Source organism: Trichosurus vulpecula, chromosome 4 (assembly GCF_011100635.1).
Source record: "Trichosurus vulpecula isolate mTriVul1 chromosome 4, mTriVul1.pri, whole genome shotgun sequence".
Classification (NCBI taxonomy): Eukaryota; Metazoa; Chordata; class Mammalia; order Diprotodontia; family Phalangeridae; genus Trichosurus; species Trichosurus vulpecula.
The window spans coordinates 55,150,297-55,168,518 of NC_050576.1; the positions used below are offsets into that span (position 1 = coordinate 55,150,297).

General features: G+C 42.5%; 2 protein-coding genes across 2 annotated transcripts in view; both read right to left on the bottom strand.

The window, feature by feature from the left end:
• SH2D1B (SH2 domain containing 1B) overlaps positions 1-10,768 on the bottom strand; it is a 33,060-nt gene extending 22,292 nt beyond the window's left edge. Inside the window, exon 1 of the mRNA XM_036753189.1 lies at positions 10,635-10,768. Coding sequence (XP_036609084.1) covers positions 10,635-10,768 — 134 coding nt within the window. The remainder of the gene's footprint in view (positions 1-10,634) is intronic.
• A 729-nt stretch (positions 10,769-11,497) lies between these two features.
• On the bottom strand, positions 11,498-11,867 carry LOC118848317 (60S ribosomal protein L35a-like). The gene has a single exon (XM_036757162.1). The coding sequence runs from the start codon at positions 11,865-11,867 to the stop codon at positions 11,535-11,537; it is 333 nt and encodes a 110-aa protein (XP_036613057.1). The 3' UTR covers positions 11,498-11,534.
• Between the last annotated feature and the right edge of the window lie 6,355 nt (positions 11,868-18,222).

Below are 18,222 nucleotides of genomic sequence, written 5' to 3' on the forward strand. Positions count from 1 at the left end.
AATGATCAACAATTTCTTATAGTATACACTGTTATTTTGAAAACTCCAGCTGAAGGAAAACAGGGTCTAAGTGCTCTATTTTACCGAGGTTGACTAAATCTATCAGGAAAGTAGACAAACCACATCCAAAGAGAATCTCCAAGGAAAACACATTAACCTAGCTCAACAATCATAGGCCCCAAGTGAAAGAGGAGTGGCCCAGAAGGCCACCATCCACTTATCCAAATCTACTTGGAATGTGAGGATTTATTCACCTCCCACTCTGTCTTGACCTGGATTCAGGAAGTTGTGTTGTTGTCCGGATGTTAGTTGTGTCTGATTTTTTATGACCACATGAACCATAGCACACCAGGCCCTTCTATCCTCCACTATCTCCCGGAGTCTGTCCAAGTTCATGCTCATTGTTTCCATGACACTATTTATCCTTCTCATCCTCCACTACCCCCTTTTCCATTTTGCCTTAAATCTTTCCCAGTATCAGGGTCTTTTCCAGCAAGTTCTGTCTTTTTATTACATGGCCCAAGTATTTAAACTTCAGCTTCAGTATTTGACCTTCCAGGAAATGACCTTAATTTCTTTAAGAAGAGACTGATTTGGCCTTCTTATTGTCCAAGGAATTCTCAGCAGTCCATCAGCACAGTTCAAAAGTGTTGATTCTCCAGTGCTCAGCTTTCCTTACAATCCAACTCTTATAACCATACGTTGCTATAGAAAAAATCATAGCTTTGACTATACAGACCTTTTCTGCTTTTTAATGTGCTGTCCAGATTTGCCATAGCTTTCCTTCCAAGGAGCAGGTATCTTTTAACTTCATGGCTACAGTCACCACCTGCAGTGATCTTTGAGCCCAAGAATATAAAATCTGCCACTGCTTGCATTTCTTCTTTTCCTATTGCCGGAAGTGATGGGACCAGTAGCCCAAATCTTGTTTTTTTTTTATGTTAAGCTTCAAGCCAACTTTTACACTCTCCTCTTTCACCCTCATCAAGAGTCTTCTTAATGCTTCTTTGCTTTCTGCCATCAAAGTAGTATCATTTGCATATATGAGATTGTTGATATTTCTTCCAGCAACCTTAATTCTGGCTTTTGATTCATCCAGTCTGGCATTTTGCATGATGTAGGCTGCACGTAAGTTAAATAAGGTGACAAACATAGACTTGTTGTACTCCTTTTCCAATCTTAAAACAATCAGTTGTTCCATGTTTGGTTCTAACTGGTGCTTCTTGGCCTGTATACAGGTTCCTCAGGAGACAAGTAAGATGATCTGGTACTCCTATCTCTTTAAGGTCTAGCCACATTTTGTTGTGATCCACATAGACAAAGGCTTTAGTGTAGCCAATGAAGCAGAAGTAGATGCTTTTCTGTAACTCTCTTGTTTTCTCCATAATCCAGCAAATGTTGGCAATTTGGTCACTAGTTCCTCTGCTTCTTCAAAAACCAGCCTGCTCTTTTGGTAATTCTCAGTTCACATATTGCTGAATCCTAGCTTGCAGAATCTTAAGCATAACCTTGCTGGCATGTAAAATGAGTGCAATTGTTCAACAATTTGAACATACTTCGGGCATTGCCCTTCTTTAGGATTAGGACATAAACTGATCTTTTCCAATCCAGTAGCTACTATTGAGTTTTCCAAATTTGATGGCACACTGAATTGAATACAGCACTTTAACAGCATTATCTATTAGACTTTTAAATAGCTCAGCTGGAATTCCAGCACCTCCACTAGCCTTATTGTTAGCAGTGCTTCCTGAGTCCCACTTGATTTCATTTTCCAAGATATCTGGCTCTAGAACAGTAACCAGCAGAGATGGCAAGAATGCACAAAAGAACTATAAAAGAAACATCTTAACATCACTAATATCCATGATGAATTCAGAAAGATCTCAGTTCAGACACATACTAGCTTTGTGACCCTGGACAAGTCACTTAACCTCTATCTACATCTTATTGGAAAATGGAAGTACAAATAACACCTACCTCCCAGGGTTGTTGTGAGGATAAACTGAGATAATTATTTGTAAAGGTCTTAGTATACCTTAAAGCAAAATATATATATGCTACCTATTATTATCAATTTCTGTCATAGCCATAGGATAGACTGACATAAGTAGGCAAATGCGCCCGCGCAGAAATTTTTTCCTTGACAAATGGCAGAGATTACAACTTATTTCAAGGTGATAAGAAACTAGCCATTTCCTAGAAACTAGAAAAACTAGAAACTGACATTTGCAACAAAATTTATCAATGAAGAAAAAGAAAGAATAAACTTGAAGTAAGCCCTTAACACCATGATTTCCTCAGGAAAACATCTAAGAGTGAACACTGGTGGCTGCACTCCCACCTTGGGAGGAACACAGCAGAACGGGACTCAGTCAAGCTTGCCTTTGATAATTACAGTAAGATGAAGATGATAAGGCCCAGCACCCTGGTGAGGATGACAAAGAACCTGGGTACCCTACCAAATATGTGGCAGGCAACTTTGGTTGTCCCAAACCACAACTCAGACTAGAGATCTGTGTTGGTTCCACCAAGGTCTATAGGTGGAATAAATGACATTAACCAAGGAAAGAAGTTTTATTATCAGAGGTAGTCACATTCTTATTTCCCCAATCTTGGTCTTAGAAAAGCAAATACCAGATGTGGAATTCACCTCTGGGAAGGCTGACTAAATGTAGACCAGGAGACTGTGGGGATGTGAGGGTGAACTGGAACTTAGGCAGGGGTGGATGTGGGGTGGGGGAGGGGGGTAGGTGCAGTGTGCCTGGTGAAGATAGATAGCTTTTGTTTGTTTGGGAAGAAGTGGGACAGAGAGAATCAGTCTTGGCTGAGCCATCCTGAGGAGCAGATACAGGAAAGGGGGGTGGGGGTGGGAATCGGTAATAGATCTGTTCCTGGACTCCCTGCCCCTAATACTCTTTTTTAAATTAAATATTCTTTTCAAAGATCCATCTTTTCTCCCTCCCTTCTCCCCTCCCCTTCCCTCACTGAGAAAGAAATACAAATAAAGACCCTGTTACAAACATGGAGACTACCTTAGTTCTAAGCCACCGCTGGCCTTTCCTTTTCACCCTAAAATGTCCTCTAGGCAGCTAGGTGGCACAGTGGCTAACACACCATGCCTGAAGCCAAGAAGACTTCAGTTTAAATGCAGCCTCAGACATGTACTAGATGTGTGACCCTGGGCAAGTCACTTAACCTCCATTTACTTCAGCTTCCTTATTTGTAAAATGTAGATAATAATAGCACCTGTTTCCATAGGTTGTTGTGAGGATCAGATGAGATAATAATTGCAAAGTGCTTAGCATAGTGCATGGCACATAATAAGCACTATATACATTTTAGCTATTATACTTATATACTTAGTTCTAATGCTGGATAATAGTAGTTTGTTCAGTGTTCTGGAGCTAGTAGTTTGTGACAGATCATTTAGGGAACTTTGGCATGGTAGGAGGCAAGGCAACTGAACAGCACAACTTACAGTGGTGAGGAATCATGATTCACAACCAAAGGAGGAGAATAAACACCTGTGGTCCCCACTAGACAATGGAAAGTATGATATACAAAATGAGATGATGGTGGCTGTTCAGGCTTACTTCCAACTCTTTACAATGACTAATTCTGCAACATCTCTTATCTCTCTCCCACTCTGCATTTCCACATCCACCATCCTTGTACCTCTACCTAATCAGGGCCCACCTAACCTACACAATGGTAACCTAATGGAGATCTTCTTGCTTCTACTCCCTACATTTTCCAGTTCATCCTTTGTTGCTCTAATAATGGCTCTGGAAGAGGAAGTGAGGCTGGTGACTTTACACAGCCCTCCCTCCCTGGATTCCATTTCACTTGCAAGTCATGTCATCACATCCTCTTAAGAACAAAGGACAAGCCCCCCACACCCACAATGTTTCTTAACTATGGATCTGATCATGATAATTAACATTCAGTGGCTTCCTGGATCCTACCAAGTACAATTCAAACTCCTTTTTTGGGCAATCAAAGCCCCTCCACAGTATCATGCCTCTCTGTAGCTTCTCACACCAATTTCTGTGTTTCAGACAAAATAACCTACTATACTCCCTCTCTTCACCTGTTGAATTAACACCTGCCCCTCGTAACTCAAATACTACATCCTTCGTGAAACCTTCCTTGATGTATCTTGCTTTTAATGACCTTCTCCTTCATCTGTTCCTTAGAACAATATTTTACACCTTTCAAGAAGTACATTTATCCTGTTTATTAAATTTATAAAACCCTTGTTAGATGGGTTGCTCATGTCAAATCGTGCTCCTGGAACTTCTTACTTTGGGAAGACTCACTTTTAGCAGATTGACAGGGTTCATTTTTAGGGGAATTCTGGTATGATTAATGTGGATCCCTACTCAGAACTCATTTCTGGAGAAATCTGAATTTAGCTTGATTCTAACTGTCCTCTAGAGAAATGCTTTCCTTTCTCCTACTTCAAGCAGCAAACTCTAATAAACAATTGAATATATAAAACATATTTATTACAAAGCATATAAGGAATAGAAGTGAAATTTATCCCTAAGCCCCAATTATCAGGGAAAAGGGCAGAAGTAAGAACCCTCCTCTTTAGTTCCCACCCTTACATGAATCAATCAATAAACATTTATTAAGTACCTACTAGATGCCAGACACTGTACTAAGACTCTGGGGATATAAAAAAAGGCAAAAGACAACCCCTGCCCTCAAGGGGCTTGCAGCATTAAAATTAAGTCTTAGTAGCAGGAAGGAGCAGGAAACATCAGTGGAAATAGCTTTCATATGTCCTCCACTGCTTATCTCCCCTGGAGGATCAGCTTACTCACTTTCCCAACTCTCTATATACCTAGCCCTAGACTGTATCCATCTCCCAGAATGATAGCACCACAGAGTCTCAGCATTAGAAAGAACTTGCACATCCATACAGTATAACTCATGCCTGACTATCAGCAAACCTTACAAGCCATCATCAATCCTTCACTTGAAAGCTTCTAGCAAGGAGGAACCTTCTATCTAATGAAGTACCTTATCCCACCTTTGGAGAGTTCTAATTATTTGGATTTTTTTCCCTAATACTAGGCAACATGGCATAGAAAGTCAGCCAGGAAGACCTGCATTCAGGTCCTTCCTCTGACACATACTGACTGTATGACCAAAGACAAGTGATGCAACCTTTAAGGGTCTCAGTCTGAGGTGTCAAACTCATAGCTGTGGTCCTTGCAAAACTTCCAAATGTGGAATAAATCAGGAATAAATTTATTGGGAAATGTTTAACAAAATAGAAGAAAACAACAATACAACATAGATAATGATAATTTGTGGTTTTCTAAGTCAACATGTAGCCAGCATGGATCCACTTAATAATAATAATAGCTAACATTTATATGGTTCTGACTACGTGTCAGGCACTGTGCTAAGCACTTTACAATCATTATCTCAGGAATTAACTCTAGGAAGTAGGTGCTATTATTATCCCCATTTTACAGATGAGGGAACTGAGGCAAACAGAGATTAAGTAACTTGCCCAGGGTCACACAGCTAGTAAGTGTCTGAGGTTACATTTGAACTCAGGTCTTCCTGACTCCAGTTCCAGTGCTGTATCCACTGAACAGAGCTGCCACTGCTTTAGATAGCTAAGACTATAAGTTTCAGACCTGTATTGGGAGGTACAGTTTCTAACTTGGGACTTCCCATACCAAGGAAATCACCTGTCAAAGCGCTCTGTTTTTCAATATTCTTCCTAAACGGGAGAGCCCAGAACTAAACACAATCTTCCAAATATGGTTTGATAAGCACAGAGTACAGTGGGACTCTCCCTTCCCTACTCCTAGATAAATAATAGTAATAGCGAGGTGAGCTTAAGTGCTTATTATGTGCCAAACACTATGCTAAACATTGGAGACGCAAAGAAAAGTAAAAGACAATTTGCATTTAGACAGTACTTCATATTTTACAAGGTGCTTTACCAATATCCTCATTTGGACCTAAGAAGTTGGTGCTCTTATTATCCCATTTGATAGCTGAGGAAACTAAGGCAGACAGTGATAAAGTGACATGCCCAGGGTCACACAGGTTGGATTTGAATTCAGATCTTCCTGACTCCAAGTCCAGAGCTCTCTCCACTGTACCACCCAGCTGCCTCTCTTAATGCAGCCTAAATTACAGTAGTTTTAAAGGATAACTCTATCACAATTTCGTTGAACTTACAGTCCATGAAAACTTTCAAACATTTTTTCAGATGCCTGTTTTCTGGCCATGACTCCCTCAGACTGTATTGGTGAAGTTGATATTTCGTAAACTCAATGGTAAGACTTTACATTTTTTTTCTCCTAAATTTCATTTTATTAGATTTGGTCCAGTGTTCTAAACCAGGGGTGAGGAACTCGTGACCTTGAGGCCTTCTAGGTCTTCAGGTGTGGTCTTTTGACTGAGTCCAAGTTTTACACAACAAATCCTTTTATTAAGGGGATTTGTTCTGTGAAGTTTGGATTCAGTCAAAGGGTCACACTTGAGGACCTAGAGGGTCACATGTGGCCTTGAGGCCACAGGTTCCCCACATTCTGACCGTTATCCAGTGGATTGGCTATCACTCTCAGCACTGGGACATCAGCAAGTTGGATAAGTGGGCTAAGTGTGCCTTTTTCTGTCTCACTTCTCTGCTCTGAAATGTCTGCACTCTCCACCCTATAGCCAGATTGCCATAGCTCCTGAGTTCTATGTGTTTCCAATACTCTTTGATACTGGATGCCCAACTGCCTTGTTGTTCCCCTACTAGCATCCCACACACTCCTAATGAATTCCATGACCCAGGTGTGATGCAATCACCCCCACATATGACTTGGCTTCTTTTACCAGCAATACGAATTCTCCAATTAGTGCATGTACCTTAGGTATACGACCTGAGAGGAAAGGTCTTTCCTATTGGCCCTATGATTGCTACATTTTTGTCCTATCTATTATGATCATCTCTCATGAGCATCATGACAGCAGGGCCCATCTTGTACTTATTTTTATCTGTGATCTGAAAAATGCATGGCCAATCTTAAGTTGAGAGAACTGATATGGAAATTTATCTCCATCCTCTCAGCAGTGAGGTAGTGGTTCGTATATAGGTATGGAATGAAGCTCTGGGACCTGGTTAATGTGTTGTTTAGTTTTCTATAACCATACTTCATTGTATAGGCACCTTGGTGTATGAATAAAGAGCTGGCCTTGAAATGGAGAAGAAATGGATTCGAGCCCTGCCTCATATACACACTGGCTGTATTGCCTTAGGCAATTCTCTCTATACTCCAGCCAGCTCTCTAAGACTCTAAAGTACAGCAAAGATGTTGACTTTCATTGGTAGAGAGTTTCATATACCAGTGAAATCACACATAAGTCCAGTCTTTATTTACAGTTTTTTGTTACAAAGGAGAGTTCTAATGGTGGGAGGAAGATAATGGTATAGAGGGGGTGGTAGAAGATGTCATTAGGGAAAAAAACAATCAGCAAAATATTTTTTAAACAGTGTCTCCCCCAGCATGTACCACAGTGGTTTCACTCAGTAGGTACTTAATAAATGTTGAGTTGAATTCAGAATGAGGAACTCTAAAGATGGCCAGAAGTGACATGTATTGGAGGTAGTCTACTTGTAAAAATGTTGAATGTTTAACAAAAAAAAGCTCAAGAAGAAAATTGCCTAAATGAAAAGCAATAAACAAATAAATGGAGAAGGAAGGCAAGAGGTTAGATATGATGAATAAATATTAAGGATTAAAAGAAACCAAGGAAAAGATACCAGAAAGAAGAGAGAGGGGGAAAGATCAGTATTAACAAGAGCCACAGAAAAGAAACTGAAATTGTTATAACATGTCAAAATAAATAAAGATGTTTTGAAGTAAATAAAAGCATGATCTTACTTCAGTAAAGAAGAAACTGACAATAAGGAAGGAACAAGACAAAATAACAAAGCCCAACAGTTTAGAAATGTCCATGGAAAATAAAAATAAAGCTATGGGTTCACTGAAGATAAAACAGAAGAAACATCAGAATAGCAAAATATTTTTTAAAAACGCTTGATAACTTTACAAGCAAGGGTGAAAATAGTAGAAAAAAGATTACTTAAAAATTATCACTAGTTTCTCAAAAATGCAAAGAAAGAATATTTCAGGAAGTTATTCAAGAAAAACTCCCAAAAGTACTTTAATCAAGAAATGTATTTCAGATGACTTCTCATCTTTAAATCTATAATCCATAGAATGGGGGTGAACCCCAAATTCAAATCACCTCTCACAAATTACCCACACACACTTTCATCAAATTCCATGTCTGTAGTATTAATGGTACACTTTTATAAGCAGCCAAGAATAAAAACATCTCATTAAAAAAAATGCTGAATGTTTTTATATAGCAAGGTCGATGGAAAATAGAGCTCTTGGACTAGCAAATCGTATCTATCTCACAGGTCAACAAATGGCTAAACTGGAGGTTAAAAAAAACACACAAACAACTCAGTGAGATGAGCCAATGGTCTGAAATTTGACAAAGATGGAAATAGTAAGCTTGGGGTTATCAATTATGGGAATCTATGGACAAAATAACACATTGTTCTATGGGATTTTGCAGTAGACAAGGAAGTTAAGTGACTTGCCCAGGATCAGAAAGTTTGTGTCAGAATCAGACCTTCTGATCGAAGACCAGTGCCTCTACCACACACAGTGGTGACTCCAGTGGTCCTCTGTTTCCACCCTGGCAAGAGTCACATATGATGATATTAATTTGAAGATGGAAATAAAGGAAGTATCTGAGGGAAACTCTCTTCATCCACAGAGATGAAAATTATCTCTATCACTTAAGATCCATAGAGTTTAAGTGGCTTGCCCAGGATCATTGACATGGTAAGTATCAGAAGTGGAGTTTGAACGCATCTTTCATTTTGGGCATATCGCACCATAGGAGAGGTCTGTCCTATTGGCTCCCTAACTGCCATGGCTATCTGAATTATTTGTAGATATCTGTATAGAGGGCCCAGAACTCTATTCTCTATGCCATGCTGATTCAATGAATAGGAATATTATTGGCAACAACAACAAAAAGTACCAGGTTGATGGGAAATTCTAAAAATATAGGCAGTCCTGTACAGGTGGTACCCCAAATGTTTGAAAGTTGGCTATTTTCTTGGAACTTAGAATATACTTTCCCACAGAAATTATGGGCTATACAAGCAGGCCCATAAAAGCCCATATCACCCACAATGTAGTTTAATTAAAAAAAAACCTCTTACATTAAGCAGGAAGAGGACAATAGTTCCTCTTTTTATAGAGAAGGGAGAGAGAAAGTCAAGAAGAACATATAGTAATTAACTCAAAATGCCTTTCTATACTTTGCTTAAAGGAGTGCTTTCAACAAGAAAGAACTGTTCCATTAGCTTGGCATTTCTAGTTTAAATCATAGTGTGGAACAAGCTCCATGAGAAGGCAGGGGAGAAGTACAGAAAGGAAAAAGTACTAGGCTTGGAGTCAGAAAATCTGGTTCAAAGCTCTGACTCTAATATACTGGGCAAATCACTTAACATCTCTGAGCTTCAGGTTCTATATCTGTAAAATGGGATCAATAAAAGACTTGCAGTATCTCTAGCGCAGGACTGAGGCAAGATGAGCCAAGAGTGCTTTCATATTTGTATTCCCTCACAGTACCTGACTGACACAGAGCATCCCACATCCCCTAGCATTCCATAAATAACTATTCAATTACTTGAATGAATGAATACTATTTAGAAATGCCAGTGACTTTGAAAGTTATTTTTCCTAGTAGAGGCATTATCAGTGCAAGACTAAATTTGGGGTTAGGCCCTTGATTACAAAATAAGCAGATGTCCAGGAGAAAGACAACCTTTCTTCCTACTGACTGTGCCAAGCACCTTCTGTGCTCTGCCCTGTGCCGTGCAGACAGGATACTTTTGTAGCCCACCTATGCTGTCCTCCATGTCTGGGACACTCTCCTTCCTCACATCTTGAAATCCTTAGCTTCCTTCAAAGCTCAGCTCCTGAATGAGGCTTTTCCTTATTTCTCCAGCATCTGTTGCCTACCCCACCCCCACCCCCACCCCCAATTGCTTCATCGTTACTTTGATTATATTTGGTACATAATTGTTTATGTATGTGATGTTTCCTCAAGTAGAACAGATGAATTCACAGGATGGTAATTGTATTTGTCACAATTATTATTTTCATTTCAGATGTAATATCATCAACTCCTAATACAGACCCTTCCTCCACTGATTCAAATCGGCAAACTTCCTATAAATGATGTAACTTAGAGAGGTACCTGGAGCACTGAGAGGTTCAGTAAATGATTTTGCAAGGGGCACAGAACTAAGATGTATCAGAGGGGAGCCAAAGCCTTCTCGACATTGTAAGGCCAGCTCTCTCCTATGACAATAACCCACTGTGATGGAGCCCTCTGCCTTCCCTCCGATTCCTCCCTTATGGTCTTTAGCCATTTTCCTCCCTCCTGGGGTTTCCCAAGTTCACTGTTGCTCTATTCTTATTTGGTTGATCTTAGAAAAACCTAGGATGCTAGGGTTAAAAGCGACCTTAGACAGTACATGTAACACATTCCAATAGAAGCAAAGAGCAGAGACCACTTACAAGACACAGAGGCACAGGGCTCCTGGTACCGACTCACTGTCCCTTAAGAGAAACTTGCCATCTTTCCCCTCCTGGAGCAGTAAAGACTCACAGGCTTTTTTGGTCAGAGGGCCATGGTAATAGGGGAGGTCCATGGAGGGAGCTTGGCAGTCCCTACTGGTGAGGAGCTGTGACCCAGGGAGGGAGTTCTGAAGCAGTCACTCAAGTCTCAGTTGCAAGAAATATAGCAGCAGCTTCTTCCACAACAGTGTGGGGCTGTGTGTGTGTGTGTGAAGTGAATTTGGGAGGGCCTGATACAGGAAATGCAGAAACTGAGGGTGATAAAGTGACCACTACCTCTTCATAAAGGAAAAGAACCCATATGATTGAAGTAAATTAACAGCTGCAAAGCATCAAATACTTTGACTTTAAAAAAAATCCATCATGGAACTCTAAGGGACTACTTTGTTGTTCAGTATGTGGTTAGGAGTTTTTTCACCCTGGGGAGAGAGCCACAAAGGCCAAGGATTCAAAAACAGCCATGGCTATGATGGCTGGCCACATCCTTCTTCTACCTGTTCATGTTCATTCCCATGGAAATCACCATTGTCCTATCAGTAGAACATTAGAACGTGTTTTGTGAATAGGCATTATGGACAAATCATCATGGCATCATAGATTTATGGCTGCAAGGGCTCTTAACAGCCATCTGATACAACCCTCTTCACTTTATAGATGAGGGAACTGAGGTCGAGGGACATTAAGTGACTTGTCCAGGGCCACTCAAATAGTAAGTGGCTGAAGCAGAAACTGTCCCTGAACTTAGGCAAATCCCTTTCCCTCTAGGCCCCTAAGGTCCCTTTTCATTTTTTTTTTACCTTTGCAAAAAATGTGTAATTTTATTTAATCAGTTTTCATATTCTAGATTCTTGAGGGATAGAGCATCACTCGGATCCTGTGTCCAATGGCCTTGGCAGGAAGATTGCTTCTGAATTTGGCCCGAACCATTCCACTATTTCCATGAGCCCGAGTAACTTTTCCCCAGATAACTCTTGTTCTGTTTGGTTTCCCACCAGGAGTCACTGTGTTGTTTTTGGCTTTGTATACATAAGCACATCTCTTGCCCAAATAGAATTCAGTTTCATCCCGAGCATAGACTCCTTCAATTTTCAGAAGAGTTGTATGTTCCCTCTGGTTTCGTAGGCCTTGTTTGTAGCCAGCAAAAATGGCCTTGGACCACAGTCTTCCAGACATTTTGCTGTTCCAGAAGTCCTGTTTCCACCAGGCCTCTCAGACTCCAAGATGGAGGAAAAAGTCCCTTTTCATTTGTAATCCTAAATTGGCAAAAAAAAAAAAAAAAAGGTTAAAAATGATAAAAGTCAACTTTGGCGAGGTTGTTGGGGAATGAGTGGAGTAAGGAACTGGTTTGATCTTTTTAAAACGAACTCTAGCAATAAAAAGTTACAGTTGATTGTACTCCTTAGCCCAGTGATTCCCACAATTAAAACTATCCTAAAAATATAATTTTTTTAGAAGTTAAGGATTTATCTGTGCAAAAATCTTTATAGTGTCTTTATAAGACAATAGGGACCAGAATTGATCTCATTTGTACAGAGAACTACCAAATGAGGAGATCTCCTTTCTTAATGCAGGTCATCTCTTTCTCTGAAACTTGGGGTTAGAGAGTTGTTCTCTTAATGAAAAGTTAAGGGATTTAGCCAGAGTCACAGTTAATTAAAAAAAACCCTTCTTAATTGGTTACTCTGAGCCAGCCCCTGTGCTAAACACTGGGGATGATGATGATTTGATGATAATGATAAAACTAAATCTCCCCTTTAGTAGTTTTTATTCTGATGAAATGTGCCAGGGGAGTACTTGAACCCAGGTCTTTTTGGCTCTGAGATAAACTTACACTCCTCAGGATTCTCTGGAATTGTCTTTTGTCATTTCTTACAATCCAATAATTTTCCATTATATTCACGTGCCACAATTTGTTCAGCCATTTACTACCAAAAATGACTGACCTAGAAAACACATTGAGAGGAGATAATATATGAATCCTTCGAATCTCTGAAAACCATGACAATAAACCCCCAAACCTTTGTATATTATATTTTAAGAAATCACAAAAGAAAACTGTCTAAATATATTATAACCAAAAGGTAAAGTGAAAATACAAAGAATTCACTGTTTCCCGCCCCCTCCCACCCGCCCATGAAAGAAATCCCCAATTGAAAACCCCCAAGAATGTCAGATGCAAAATCCAGAGCTTCCACTGGTGGCATCGTTGACACCGAAGGCTTCCCCCCTGAAGACAGCAACATTGGCTAATGGGACCAAGAAGAAGTTAAAAATCAGGATATCACTCTCCATCCATCTATCCAGGGAAAGCAGAAAACAATTCATATAGTTTATTCCCTTAAAGCTAGCAGAGCTAGCAGAGCCAGAGCAAAAGTTCTGACTATCTGAACTCAAAATTTATGATCCACATGTGTGTTTAATCACAGTATAGGAAAGGAATTTCTTAATTGCATATGTTGTAAATGCAATAAGAGAGTTGACAAAATGTCCATCGAAATTATGATCTAGGACATCTGTATTTTCTTTATCATTAACACGCCATAACAGAGTACATGCATGTGGGCACCAATAAAATTTTCTTTAACTAAATTTCTGAAGGTTCCATGTCATCTTAAAGTATTTAAGTAAAAATAGATTCCCCTCTTATTCACAGTAGACTTTCCAAAAGCTCACTCACTAAGAGAGACTTGAATGCTTGTATTAAGGCTGCCAGAACCCTTAAATAGGCATTTTCTGCCTTACTTATAGACTGTCATTCAGGTGCCAGTGGTACGCTCAAGAAGAAAAGACAAATGACTTTCAACAGAATATGCTGTGGGGCTTAGATTCCTTAAGAATCTGTCCAAGACTTGGATTCCTTAAGAGTCTAACCAATGCTTAGATTCCTTAAGTCTGGTCAATATGGAAGATTTTTAGAATCACACCTGCCCTCTATTGGTGTTTTAATAAACCTTGACTTTGGCTAAAAGGTTTGGGTGGAATTCATTTGGGTAGGACACACATGTCATTATTTTGGGGTTTCAGCACCCCTAAACCTCAACATACGGTTCCCTGAGACCAGAAAACTGCCTAACCTGGCTCTTCTCCAGTCAGGACTGTATGTAAGCCTCTCCTCTTTCCCTATCCCTTTCTTGCCCTGCAGTTGGGGTCACTCTCTAAATGATGAGGGTTTGGGGTGAGAGGTGCTCGACACCCCAAAGTACCGACACGCCGGGTCCTGCCGAAAGAATTCGACTCAAGCCTTCTCAGCCAAGGGAAGGGATAAAGTTTATTAAGAGTTAGCCAAATAAGCCTGCCCCGAGAGATCCCACCCCTTGCGACGCCTGTAAGGAAAAAGGGCCAGACCCATCTGAGCTAGATTGGTTCTGACTACCTTCATGGAGGCAAGATGGAGATTATATACACAAAGGTTGTGGGAGGGATTGAGGGGTGGTCTGGGGTGGCCAGAGGAGGGGTCTAGGGAAGGACTTAAGGAGGAGTCTAAGGAGGAGCCTGAAAGGACTGGGATGAAGTCAGACTCCCGGGTGGGGGAAATAGCTGAAGGCTATATGGAAATGACAACCCATCAAGGGCTGGGGTAGCTGAGCTAGGGTATAGATATTTTGATCAGGATTAAGGATGGGAAATAGGATTAAGGGTGGGAAACAGCTGGACAATAGAGGACTGGGCAAGGTAGGCATTTGGGCTTAATGGTTATAGCCTCAGGCCAAGGCCAGGTCGAGTGGCAAGATTCAAGGAGAGTTCAAGGGTTCAAGGGGTTCCCAGAGACTGTGCCCTCATCATTCCCCCCTCAAACAAATGGGACCCAAATTCTTTTGGGGTCAGGGACGAAGGTCTCAGCTTCTGGAATTGCTTCCTGCTGATAAGGGGCGTAGAGCTGGCTTGATGGGTCCAGTTCAAGGGGTGCACAGTCATCTGGAAGTTGATGGCTTGGAGACTGGAGGAGACAAACCTGGCAAGGAAGTTAAGCAAACAACAAAACAGACAGTACAGGAGTACAGAGAAAGGACAATATCCCTGGTGGGAATTAAAGATGACTATTTCGTACCTAGCTCCCCTAACCACTTGTTCTGCTTCGGGGTTCAGGAGTGTGTAGCACATCCAAATTAGGTCGGGGATATCTAAGAGCAAGGTTTGATGTTTGGTGAGCCTGTGGTTAGCCAGGCACTGGTGGCCCCCTGCTTCCAGGGTGCTCTGGCAAGGCAGAGCTTCTAGGGGCTGGTCTGCTAGAGGCTTAGAAGCTTCCTCAATTGGAATGGCTGTAGCAGCCAGAGAATCTAATTGTTTTGGAAAACAGGGGTCAGATCCTAAGGACTGGATTAGAATTCCCAAAGCCTGTCCTCTCCTTCCTTCAGCAGAGTAAGCGAAAGGTTTTTCTAGATTAGGTAAGGCTAATGCTGGAGTGGTGGTCAGTTTAGTTTTTAAAGTCCCAAAAGCTTGTGCTGGGTAGGGGCCCCACTCTAGAGGGAGTGAGTCAGGGCCTTGAGTGCCAATTAATGGTTGCAGTCCCTCCCAAGCCTTGGGATTAATTGGATAATGAAGGCAATGGAGGGGAACTATGGCTGGGGTGGCAGAAGTAGCTTGCCCAGGAATTCCCTGATCCCAAACAATTGGCTCAACCCTCTCCCATGCCTCTGGGGGAACATGGGGAGGTCTGGGAAACAGGGGGAAAAGGGAGTTATGAGGTTTAACTATAGAAAATTGGCTTCCCAATTTCACCATCAGGTCCCTTCCCCAAAAGGGGGCAGGGCCAGAGAAGGAGTGTTCAGACAACAGATCCTTGATGCCCATGACCTGATGGGTCGAGGGGCATGTGGGGCCAGAGCAATTAGTTAAAACAAGAGAACATAGCCGTGATAAAGTGGGTAACCTTACCTTCTGCCTCGATTTTGCCCAGGGCTCCTCGAGAGAGGTGGAGAAAGTGGGAGCATGGCCAAGCCCCAGGCTTTCCCCTCCTTCCGAGTCTTGAGAAGACTGGAGGACAGGGTACTGGGAGGAGGCTCTACCACTTTTCCAGCCTCGGGGACATGCTGGGCATGGTCCTGGAGGCGTGCATCCTAGAGGCTTCTTCCAGGGGGGCGCCCTAGAGGGGCACTCCTTAGACCAGTGACCCTCCTTGTGACATCGAAAGCAGGTTTCCCCTTTGCCAAAGTTGCCAGAAGCACCCTCTGGCAATCTCCTGGCCATGGCAGCCGCCAAGAATTGGGCATGTTCTCTGTCTCTGGCTTTTTCCTCTGCCTGGACTAAGTCTCTATTATTGAACACTCCGAATGCTGTCTCCAGTAATTGGGCCTGAGGTGTTTGGGGTCCCATTGCCAATTTCTGCAGTTTCCTCCTAATATCTGGGGCAGACTGATTAATGAAATACATGTTAAGTATTGCCGCCCCTTCAATAGAATCAGGATCCAAATTTGAATACTTCTTAATAGCTTCTACTAGTCGGGCTTGGAAAAGGACAAGGTTTTCTTTTTCTCCCTGAGTAATCTCCCTAATTTTTTGAAAATTTATTTGCTTTTGAAATGCAGTTCTTAGGCCTTCTAACAGGCAAATTTCCATATGGTCTCTCTTTTCTCTATCCTCACTCCTTTGATAATGCCATCCTGGGTCACTAGTTGGAACAGCAGCTGTTCCTGGGGGATAGTTTATGGGGTTATTGCTAGCCAAACTGTCCCCAAGTTTTTGAGCGTGTTCCCATATTCTCCTCTTCCCCTCAGTGGTACAACAGGTAGAGAAGAGGATATGCAAATCACACCAAGAAAGTTCAAATTGCAGGGACAGATCCCTAAAACCCTCAGTAAACTTAGTGGGATCTTCTGAGTATCTCCCCAGTTTTTTCTTTAATTTGGATGAGATCTGAAATGGAGAATGGAACATGCAATCTCCTTGTCCCAGCAGGGGAGGCAGGCATTTCCCTCAGGGGAAAAAGCCTTGAAGGCACTGTGGGACCTGGAGCTTGCGGCTGAGGTAGATTAGACTGCAAGGCCAGGGCATCTGCCTGGCAAGGGAGATCAGCTAGTACCTGAGGAGGGGTAGAGGTCAGAGGGGAAGATACCCCAGAGACCCAAGTGGGTGCTACCTCAGAGAGAGAGGCTAGGGGAGGAGATATTGCCGTGGGGGCAGGGCCCATGGTGATAGATGTTGCAGGGCCTGCAGTAGAGGCAGGGCGTGGGGTCCCTTCGGCTGGAAATTTCTTCCTCCTTAGTAAAGGAGAAGTTAGGAGTAATTGTCGGAAGACAAACAAAATAAAACAAGAAAACAAAATATACAGAAGGTACCTGAAACTTTCCCAAATTCCCAGCGCCGAAACAATTGAAAGGATCTGGCACATGCTTCCGGATGGGGCATCCGTCCATGTCCTTCGACATAACCACTGGACCGAGAACCACCTGATAGCGTCAGGTTGAGTTGACCACGACAGCCTGGCTGTCTGACTCACTGAGACCACTGGACCGAGCTGTCCGACTGGACCGAGAACCACCTGATAGCGTCAGGTTGACCAGGACAGAGTGACTGTCCGACTCACTGAGACCACTGGACCAAGCTGTCCGACCCACCGAGAACCACCTGATAGCGTCAGGTTGACCAGGACAGAGTGACTGTCCGACTCACTGAGACCACTGGACCAAGCTGTCCAACCCACTGGGACCTGCTGAGGTCAGGCCCGAGAAGCACATCCAAAATGTTTGGAGAGCGAGGAGGGGGATTGGGAGGGGGGGGGGGCTCACATACCTTCAGTCTTGGCTGGAGAAGAACTTGAGATTAGCAGTGCTTCCCGGTCAGGGAACCATAAATGATGAGGGTTTGGGGTGAGAGGTGCTCGACACCCCAAAATACCGACACGCCGGGTCCTGCCGAAAGAATTCAACTCAAGCCTTCTCAGCCAAGGGAAGGGATAAAGTTTATTAAGAGTTAGCCAAATAAGCCTGCCCCGAGAGATCCCACCCCTTGCGACGCCTGTAAGGAAAAAGGGCCAGACCCATCTGAGCTAGATTGGTTCTGACTACCTTCATGGAGGCAAGATGGAGATTATATACACAAAGGTTGTGGGAGGGATTGAGGGGTGGTCTGGGGTGGCCAGAGGAGGGGTCTAGGGAAGGACTTAAGGAGGAGTCTAAGGAGGAGCCTAAAAGGACTGGGATGAAGTCAGACTCCCGGGTGGGGGAAATAGCTGAAGGCTATATGGAAATGACAACCCATCAAGGGCTGGGGTAGCTGAGCTAGGGTATAGATATTTTGATCAGGATTAAGGATGGGAAATAGGATTAAGGGTGGGAAACAGCTGGACAATAGAGGACTGGGCAAGGTAGGCATTTGGGCTTAATGGTTATAGCCTCAGGCCAAGGCCAGGTCGAGTGGCAAGATTCAAGGAGAGTCCAAGGGTTCAAGGGGTTCCCAGAGACTGTGCCCTCATCACAAGCACCTAGGAAAGCTTGGAGCTGCTTTTCAGGCAATTATGAGGCTGTCTCTCATTTGGCCAGATGCTCTCAGACTCTCTGTCCAGTGGTTCAGTTGGAGGCCATGAACCTGG

Coding starts and splice junctions, on each gene's coding strand:
- LOC118848317 (XM_036757162.1), bottom strand. CDS start 11,867: ATGTCTGGAAGACTGTGGTCCAAGGCCATTTTTGCTGGCTACAAACAA.